At 60.6% G+C, this 9,459-nt stretch overlaps 3 protein-coding genes across 3 annotated transcripts; 1 reads left to right on the top strand and 2 right to left on the bottom strand.

Annotated features, from left to right (window-relative positions):
* Positions 1 to 143: 143 nt before the first annotated feature.
* TRAVEDRAFT_122939 (P-loop containing nucleoside triphosphate hydrolase protein) lies at positions 144 to 1,898 on the top strand (the record flags this gene model as incomplete). The annotated part of the gene is made up of 9 exons (XM_008039873.1): positions 144 to 189; positions 244 to 264; positions 318 to 349; positions 404 to 484; positions 542 to 658; positions 713 to 746; positions 799 to 900; positions 954 to 1,124; positions 1,183 to 1,898. Coding segments are annotated over 9 exons (1,320 nt in total), but the record flags the coding sequence as incomplete, so codon positions are not given.
* Positions 1,899 to 4,410: 2,512 nt separating this feature from the next.
* Positions 4,411 to 4,632, bottom strand: TRAVEDRAFT_76594 (uncharacterized protein; the record flags this gene model as incomplete). The annotated part of the gene is made up of 1 exon (XM_008039872.1): positions 4,411 to 4,632. A coding segment is annotated over one exon (222 nt), but the record flags the coding sequence as incomplete, so codon positions are not given.
* A 3,732-nt stretch (positions 4,633 to 8,364) lies between these two features.
* Positions 8,365 to 9,444, bottom strand: TRAVEDRAFT_58516 (uncharacterized protein). Its single transcript, XM_008039380.1, has one exon. The coding sequence runs from the start codon at positions 8,883 to 8,885 to the stop codon at positions 8,463 to 8,465; it is 423 nt and encodes a 140-aa protein (XP_008037571.1). The 5' UTR covers positions 8,886 to 9,444; the 3' UTR covers positions 8,365 to 8,462.
* Positions 9,445 to 9,459: the final 15 nt, after the last annotated feature.

Genomic DNA, 9,459 nt, shown 5'->3' with positions numbered 1-9,459 from the left:
CGAGGCTCTCAAGGAATACGTGAGTTTCCTCCACATTCGTCTCGTTTCCGTCCCTCTCTTGCGTGGTTGCTCAAGTTGCATCTATCAAACTGCTCTCCGACGGAGTGCTGACTGCATGTCGCCAGAGTGTCGACCTTACCGAACTAGCAAAGAACGGCAAGCTTGACCCTACCATCGGTCGCGACGAAGGTATGTCCAAATGTCTCGTCCTTCCATCTGCCTCGCTGACTGCGATATGCGCAGAGATTCGAAGAACAATTCAAAGTGAGCTTTCGCCTTCCCAAGTCGACACTTTCCTCCCTGCTGACCATGAAAAGTCCTCTCTCGCCGGACGAAGTCCAACCCAGTCGTAAGTCCCTCACACCCGAAGCTGCTTTTTCGCAGTCTCATCTATCCTTCCTAGCTCATCGGCCCGCCCGGTGTAGGCAAAACCGCTATTCTAGAAGGCCTTGCGCAGCGTATAGTTGCCAAGGAAGTGCCAGAGGTGTGTTCTACTTTGCCGCAACATGTATGTCATAGTCTCACAGTACATCCTCTGTAGTCTCTTCAAAACAAGCGCGTTCTGTCACTAGACCTTGCCGCTATCATGGCAGGCTCTGGCATCCGCGGGCAGTTCGAGGAGAAGTTCAAGGCCCTCATCAAGGATATTGAAGACGAAGTATGTGATGAGAAATCCCTGTGCGCTATGCCGCTCGCTCACATTCTGCCGTAGGCGGGAAACGTGATTTGCTTCATTGATGAACTTCGTGAGTAGTTCTTGCGCAAATTCCAGCTCGATTTATGCTAACAGAGACGCAGACACGCTCTTCAACCTTGGCAAAGCGGAAGGCAGCATCGACGCTGGACAGATGATCAAGCCTGCGCTTGCCCGCGGCCTTCAGCTCGTCGGCGCGACCACGCGTAAGTATAATATACATTGCCGCAGAGTCCCTTGAGCTGACCACGTCCTTCAGCGGACGAGTTCCGGAAGACCATTGGTAAAGACGCCGCGCTCGAGCGTCGATTCCAGCCCGTGCAGATCGACGAGCCTACTGTCGAGGCGACGATTTCTATCCTTCGTGGTCTCAAGCCCCGCTACGAGGTACACCACGGTGTCGGTATCTCTGACGGCGCCCTCGTCACAGGTAAACCTTATTCTCCCCGCGCACTGCGAGCCTCGCTGACGTCTCACCCTACTACTAGCCGCGGTATACAGCTCGCGCTACATCTCAGACCGCTTCCTCCCCGACAAAGCGATCGACCTCGTCGACGAAGCCGCCTCCGCCCTCCGCCTCGCCCAAGAAAGCAAGCCCGACGAGCTCGAGTCTCTCGACCGCGAAATCATGACGCTCGAGATCGAGCGCGAGTCCCTCAAGAACGAGACCGACGTCTTCTCCGCCGAGCGCCGTGCCAAGGTCGAGGACACCCTCAAGGCGAAGCGCGAGGCCGCCGCGCAGCTCACGCAGGTGTGGCACGCGGAGCGCGCGCGCCTCGAGCGCATCAAGGACACGAAGCAGCGGCTCGAGGACGCGAAGCGCGAGCTCGAGGTCGCGCAGCGCCAGGGGCAGTACGAGCGCGCGTCGCGCCTGCGCTTCGCGACGATCCCCGAGCTCGAGCGGCAGCTGCCCGCGGAGGGCGCGGGCGAGCGCGGGGAGAGCGAGGACGCGGCGGGCCCGTTGGCGATGCTGCATGACCGGGTGACGAGCGCGGACATCGCGCGCGTCGTGGCGAAGGCGACAGGTGCGTTCAGCGCGGGTGTGGTGAGACTGGCGCTGGATCGGTGCGGGCGGGGCGGGGGACCGGTGTGCGAGGCTGGAGAATTAAATGGTAAGTATGGGTGGGTGGTGGGCAGCCATTTGAGTGCAGGGTGGGTCGTAGGGAGTCGTTTGGGTACAAGGTGGGTGGTCGACGGTGGTTAAAGCACAGGGAGGGTCGGAGAAGCTTGGGAGGCCGGACAATCAGAGGCACTCGTGCGGGGTGGTCGTGAACATGTACATAATGTAGATATATTGCACAATGAATACATGGTTTCTTTCCCAACATACGAGGGCGCGCGGCGGTCGCAGAGCTGGCGCATGCGAAGTGCTGTTGACTCAAGAGGCGCCCGCGGCGCGCAGTCCCTCCTGAATCGACGCCCTGGCCGCCGTCTCGTGCAGCTACCCAGCACGCTCGGAATGGTCGCCCAAGTGCTCTCGCGGAATGACCATCCTAGTACACGAAACCTGAAGGCGGTACGTACCAGCTTGCGGGCCCACGCAAACGCCTTCGGTGCCTGGCCTGCAGACAGCATCTCGTCGCGTAAACTGGCCACGCCAACTCTTCCGCCCGGGCGCTGCCATACCCGTTGTCTCGCACTCTGACTCGATGCCGGGTTCTGCTCGCTCCGAATGCGATACAAGTGCGCAGCCTCGTTCTAGGACAGCATGAGCATCGCCGGTTGTGAGTGCACGGAGAATGAGACGTACCTGAACGGCGCGTGTGCGCGATGGAATACATACCGCGCGGGGTAATAATGGCAGCATAGCATCCGACACTACCGGCGATCATCTGCGCGCCACACCAAAATCAGCGTGTAACGGACAAAGTAGATACATATCGACTGGTCTGCGCGCCGCAAAATGAGTATGAGGAGACCGTGAGAGAGAGGCGCGGCCGCGGCTGCCTGTACGTCCGGAACGAGCTTCAGAGCACGTCGATGTGCTGTACTTGAGCGGCTGCCACAGTCCATGAGTGCGTCGTTTGATATGATTAAGTATATGGCTCGACACTCACCGACACGCAAGGCTGAAGGCGATCTCCACGCCCTGCGAGAACCTCCGTTGCGGGTCTGCCCTTGCCATCAAACTCGCTGTGATGTGTCAGCTCTCAAGAGCACCTCGCATGTGCTCGTCCCATGGGGTTGCCCTCCAGCCTAGCGATATACCCCCCGTGTGAAAGCACCCTACACCGCTGCACCAGAGTGTTCGCCCCAATGTCTAGCGCCTCTGTCACCGCTGCACAAAACGCACCTCCACATCTCGAGCTGCAACCACTGGATCGGACGCATGCTTACCTACTGTGACCGCTTCGCACGACAGACCCAACGGGGACGGCAGTCGCAGATGAGGCGGCCCTGGAGTCAACAATGAGACCAGACTGTCCAAGGAAGGTGCAGTGACGAGGACTAGGAAGGCCTCACGGTGGAGATCGTGGTGAGGCAGAACTAAATCGCGGGACGAGGTGTGCGCGTGCGCGCAACAGGGAGTTCTCGATCCAGTCCGTTCAAGGTCTTATAGGATGAGCAAGACGAGCGCTCCGAATCCGCGACCTGCCGGCGAAGGGGTGTCCGCATTACTGTTGGGGAATTCATTTCCCCTGCGTCCCAACAATCGGCTCCCCATGCTGTTGCGCATGCATGCTAGGCTGTCGCCAGGCCTTGCCCTGCCACCGGGGTGTGCGCCGTCTTCCGTCGTGGACATCACCTAATTATAAACGCACGTCATCTTCGATACAGGACGTCCACGGTGTGTACATATCGCTGCGGAGGCCCGCCGCGCAATACTTACGCACTATCTGTGTCAATATTTGATCTCAATAGCTACGATGTGTTCACCTGAAATATTGAAGGCACTGACTTGCGTGCATGTGGGCGAGTTTGCTGCCTGGCAGGCCGAGCGGGCAGTGGGTCCCGGTGAGCGGGAGCAAAGAACGAGTCTCGAGCGCCAATGCGCCTAAATGGGAAGGAGGCCTCTCTGAGACGCCCACGAGTCCAAACTTTCACCACTCACTCCTCCCTCCTACGCTCAACGGACGCACCGGCCGACATCCTTCAAGAATTCGAGTAAACTTTGAATATAATGCACATTTCAAACACAAGCACAAGAAGTCCGGTCACGTCACCCCCCAAACACCATACAGGTACGAGTGCCCGATAACACCGCTCCAAGCCTGACCCATCCTACTCCGCCTCAGCCTACAAACCCATCTCGATGTCCGAGAGGCAGATGGTTCCGCTCGGGCTACTGTGTGACCCAAATGGCGAAGAAGCGAACAGACCAAACACGCTGCCTTCCGCAGCAGGCAAGAGCTCCGGGATCGGCTCGTCGAAGAAATAGAACTCGCCGTGCTCCGCTGCCGCCTGCCCGAAATCGTCCTCGACGTCCGAATCAACAATGTAAGACATGCTCTTGATTCCCTTCTTCGGCAGAGGGTTATTTCGGACCTACCGCCCCGTGAGGTCCCGGCCGCGGGGCTTCTTGGTGTCGGTACGCTGCTGGTGCAGGTGGTTGCCGGATGGCTCAGTGGATGGCGTTGGATTGTCGAAAAGCACGGATACGGTGTTGGCGTTGGCGAAGGCGGAGACGACGGCGGACGCGGACGCGCCTTCTTCGCAGCGCCCGGTCGAACCGTGCTCGGGTCGCGCTTCGCGGCTTCGATGTCTTCGACTGTAGCGCGCTCGAACCTCAGCACTCCCTTCCTCCAGCGGCGGAGCAACTTCTGCAGTGTCGCTTTCCCTCCACGGACACTGTTGAAGTCCTGGAATGGAATCTTCCTCGGCCATCCGACTAACTTCTGCCCGTGCTTGATCACAGTGGACTTTGCGTAGCGCTTCTCCGAGTAGCAGAGCCTCGCGTTCTTGTCACCAGTAGCCTTGCCTGACGCCATGGTGAGCAGCAGGACAGCGGGTGGAGCAGGCAGGTGGCACTTACGGAACCCGGCGGTGACTTCCGTGCGAAGCTCCTCACGCAGGTCTTCGCGTGTGGTCGCAGTAGCTGGCTCTGGCTCGACATAGGGCTGGAGAGGCAAGAACATCGCCTAGTGTGGGGCTCCTCTGGGAGGACGGCCGGCGGGCGGGACGGCTCGCGGGGGCTCATAGCAATCTGAAGAGCGTCAATGGCGGTGTGATGGATTTGCGGGCGAGACCGTGAAGAGGGGTGTGTGAATGTGTATTTCACGCATTCTCCCTGTTTTGCGAACATCACTGACATTTCCTTTCAGGTTATTACGCTAGAGCTGGTCCGGGCATGCCTCACCCGATGATGCGAGGAGCCAAGCGATTGGTTCCCAGCACAGCGCTGTATTATAGCAATGTTCTTGCCAAATATCGGCAAGTTCCCACTCGCACAAAGTAAAGTGACCTATTGAGGTATGTGGCACACATTGGCATCTCCCCCTGCCACCTTGCTAAGTCTGCAAGCAGCTATACAGTGTGTCCCGCCCTCTCCTGTCAGTTCTGCTAGCCAAGAGTGTGCAGGACCCGTGTGCGTATCCCCTTGGATGCAGTCTGTATTGTGTGCGCTGGACGTCCTGTAGGCTCGGATCGGACTTTGACACACGTGGTCCTGGCTTGGAAGACATGTACGAGCGCATCATTTTCGAGACGGGAAGCCCACGGCTGTAGCGGACCGTGCCCTCTTCGGTGCGGTGCTCGCAGAGCAATGCACCAGAGGTAAACAGATTCCTCTATAAACCCGTGCGCGCACTGAAGTTCGTTTTCATATTTGCCATCACGTCTCGCTTGTACACGGCACCTCCGAATCTGCTCCGACGCGAATCCGCATGCGAAGTGCGAGCATTCCGGTGCGATTTCCAATCACGGCACTAGCGTACACCCTCTAAGGCCGCAACGGGCTTCCGGGGACTGCCCGCCCTCGTTAGCAGGTTGTGCGCGTACACAACAAGGCGGCCGCTCCAGCCTGCGGGCTCTGCAGACCCGGAGATGGATGTCTCGGATTCGACCACGCGGACTGCCGTTGCGCGGCCTGTTTGGCGAAGGGAAGTCCGTGTACTTCTCTAGCTCGCGCCCGTCATGCTGATCGGTCCGCTACGCAGCTTGCATGCAGAAATCTTTTGGGGTTGCCGGGCGAGGCTTTCGTGTGCAGCACATTGCGCCCACTGCCCACCGTTTGATCGCTCCCCCGGCCGCGTTGTATAGTACCTACCACGCTGACCTGCAGAGCATGTGCCGAGGGACGGTCTCCTCCTCTCGCACTCGACTCACTCAAGGAATCAACACAGGCACGGGCACGGGCAGTCTCACAGAGATCATGACCGCCGATCCGTCGGGGGACATGCAGCCTCGTGCGCTTGGGACCGTACGTGAGGACTGCAATGCATACTCCTCGGGACCACTGATTGACCACCCCTCCGTGTCCCCCGCACCAGCAGAGCGGACCAACGAAGCGCCAGGCGTCACGGCGTCTTCCGCCCCGCGATGACCACGGATGCGAACGATGTACGGGTGCAACCCTCAGTGCCGTCTCTGGCCCGGGGATCTCGTGTCGGCTTCTTCCGGTTTCCGTGGCTCAGGCTCTATCCTCCCGTGGGCGGATGCGAGAGGCTGGGAGATGTAGGTCCATTGCCTGCATTTGGGCAGCACCTCTACCCTTCCATCCATCTCAAGCGCGAGCGCAAGTCCTTCTCCTGCGCGGCGCAAACTTCGATACCGTAACGGGATCACGCTGCTGGTCGTATGTACTCGTCTCAGGGTCAGTGCGCGTCTTCGAGAGGGGCTAGGCCGCCCTCTTCGTGCACCATGCGGTACTCTTCGCTTCCGCCTGTGCGGCTGTCGTTATTTGGTACGTCACCTTCCTGGTTCAGGCTCTCTTCTTTCCTCGCAGTGCCCTTACCGATATACCCGATGTTGTATAGGCTACCGGGTGCAGACAAGTTGCGGGGATGCGGACCCAGTTCTCCATGCGCATTCGAGCGCGAGCGTGGCGGAGGCCATCACGGACGTATTCCCAGATGCGTGCGCCAAATCGCACCGCGAGAGGAAGAAACAGCGGGCCGCAATGCGCATTTCTTGGTGTCTGCTCTGCTTCAGCCTATGGAACTGACACGAGGGACGTGAATAATTTGTTCTCGTACCGCACTGAAGCTCGCCGCGTGCACGCGCCCTGATGGACAGAGTCACAGTGTGTAGGTGCGTTTTCGAACCCTTCCCGCGCAGGGTTGGACGGCCCGGAGGCCCGATTTCGTCGAAATATCATGGATGCTCCCTGCTGGTACGGCACAGGCATGGGTACAGCGACAGCCCAGCGCCCTGCACATGCGTGGAGCACATTCCGTACTTCCACGAGTCGCGCTTTGGGTGTCTACAGGGTGTGTTTATGTGTAGAAAATCAAATATATTCGCGGAAATATACCTCCGAACACGGCCTCAAGGGTCCCCCCTTACGATGTCGTGGAAATGCAAAGCAAATCGTCCCGCATGCGCACGAGCGTGGCGGAGTCGGTCGCAGACGTCCCCATGAGCGTGTGCGCAAAATCGCAGCGCGCGAGAGTGCAAACGCGGGCGGGGACGGGCATTCTTCTCATCTGGCCCCGCTTCCCATGAAATCGACCGAGACGACGTCAGAACAATGTGCTCAGATAATGCTGAAACTCACAGGGGACATGCACCATAGTGCTTCGAGCGTGTGCGCAAAATATCAGGGCGGGACAGTGCAAGCACGTGCGGGGACGCGCATTTTTCTCGTCTGGCCCTGCTGCTTCCAATGAAGTCGACCAAAACGACGCGAATAAAATGTGGTCGGATCGCACTGAAACTTACAGGGTGAGTGCACCATGGTGTGTCGAGAATGTGCGCGAAATTGCAGCGCAGAAGGGCGCGAACGCGGGCGGGGATGCGCATTTTTCTCGTCCAGCCCTGCTCCTGCCTATGAAATCGACGAAATCAATATCAACATAATGCTCTCAGATCACGCTGAAACTCACAGAACAGGTCCGCCCTGGTGCATCGAGCATTCGTGTGCATTTTAGAAGGCAGCGGCCGCGGTATTGAACGGGCAGCCGCCGTCTTCTGCGGATGTCCTCCCGCCAGTGGCCCGACCCCGCCGCGCCGCGCGGCACCCATGCGCCTTGCGCGATCGCCAAACGCGAGATGCAAAACACGGCGTTGCGTCGCACCCGCTGCACACATAGCCCGTCCGCGCGATACGAGCCTCGGTACACATGCCCCACGCATGGGAGAGTCAGCACGTCGAGGCGCACCCCCGCACTGCAACAACCGCGAACGCGGCGCACGGTCCCCGGATGTCCTCTGGTCGCGCCCCAGGCATGTACAATGCGCCCCCGTGTTTAGGGTGCGGAGACGCTGCGCGCCCGCGCCGTCCGCGCCGCCCTAACGCGTGCCCCGAGTCTCTACCGGCCGAAATGTCGGGATTCAGTCTTGAGACTGCCCGCACCTGCTTAACTAAGCACGGCGGGCTGCGGCGGACGATCACACAAGTTCACGCGGGGCGTACGTGGAAAACGTGCGCCACAGGCGGATACGGGGAAGGGAAGTTGGCGGCGGGCGGCGGGGACGGCCGACGACTCGGACGCCTGTGCGCCCCTCCGCGCGCACAACTGGCCAGCGAAAACGACGCGATATCTATTTGCGCGGACGGCGCGGCGGGCGGTGGGTACTGTACAAGTGCGCAACGGCGCGCCGCCGCCGGGAGTGGGACTCGGAAGCCGCACAGCGCGGGGACGCGGGGACGACGCGTCGGCGGGAGGCCCTACCCCGCCCTCCACGGTGGCGGCGTGCGCGCCGCGTGGTGCGACGTGCACGGCGCGGCGGGGCACGGCGATTCCGAACCGGACGTGTCTGTCCTGTGCGTGGCAGCTGCACAGAAACGGAAACGGCGTCTTGGACGCAGTGGACACGCGCGGCCGCATGCAAGCCTGTCCGTGCTCCGAGTCGGTTCGGGGCACTGTACTGAGGGCATCAGATCGGGGGGCGCGAACTGTACGTACGGACCTTGCGAGCGGACTAGCCGCAACGAGCTCGGAGCTGCCCGCGCCGTACATCGTCCTCCGAGTGCATCTGCATGGTGTATCCGCGAGGAGGGAGAGGGTGGTCTGCGTCGCCTCGCGTCGATCTGCACATCGTCGCGCGACGACGGTAAATGCGTCGCGGGGCGGCCACCGAGCGCAGACATTGCTGCTCGCCTGCCGAAGTGCGACGTGCGCGGTCCTGCGTGCAATACGCGTACCGTCAGGGATGCGTGTACGTGGGGCCCGGACAGCGCTGACGCTCACGCCGACGTCCGCGTGCAGACGGGGCGCCAATGGCGGAGACAGAGACAGCGACTCCGAGCACGCCGCGACCCGAACAGCGACCTGCCGCCGGGCGTGCACCGTGCACGCAGAGGACGCGGGGGAAGAGGTCCGTGCACGTCTTGCGAGCCATAAAAGCTCGCCGAGGGCGTCGAGGAGGGGGCCATCGCCTCCTTCGCTCTCGCTCTCGACTCTGCTCTGTCCCAATCGCCCGTCTCTCGAACCCGGACCCCAACGCGCAGCGCGCTGCCTTGTCTGGTACGTCCACCCTAGAAGCCTGTCCGCTCGCCCGTTCACGTTCGCTCACGGTGTGTGCACAGCGTACGTTTCCACCGTGTGCACGGCGCTGTGGCCGTCGAGCCGGACGTGAGCGCAGTCGCGCTCGACGAGCGCAAACTCGGTGTGTCTCTGCGTTATCCACGGCTCACCCGCGCACATACTGACTATGCATGTTAG

The sequence above is a fragment of the Trametes versicolor genome (genome assembly GCF_000271585.1).
Source record: "Trametes versicolor FP-101664 SS1 unplaced genomic scaffold TRAVEscaffold_5, whole genome shotgun sequence".
In the NCBI taxonomy this organism is placed as follows: Eukaryota; Fungi; Basidiomycota; class Agaricomycetes; order Polyporales; family Polyporaceae; genus Trametes; species Trametes versicolor.
This window is presented reverse-complemented; position numbering and strand designations above follow the sequence as displayed.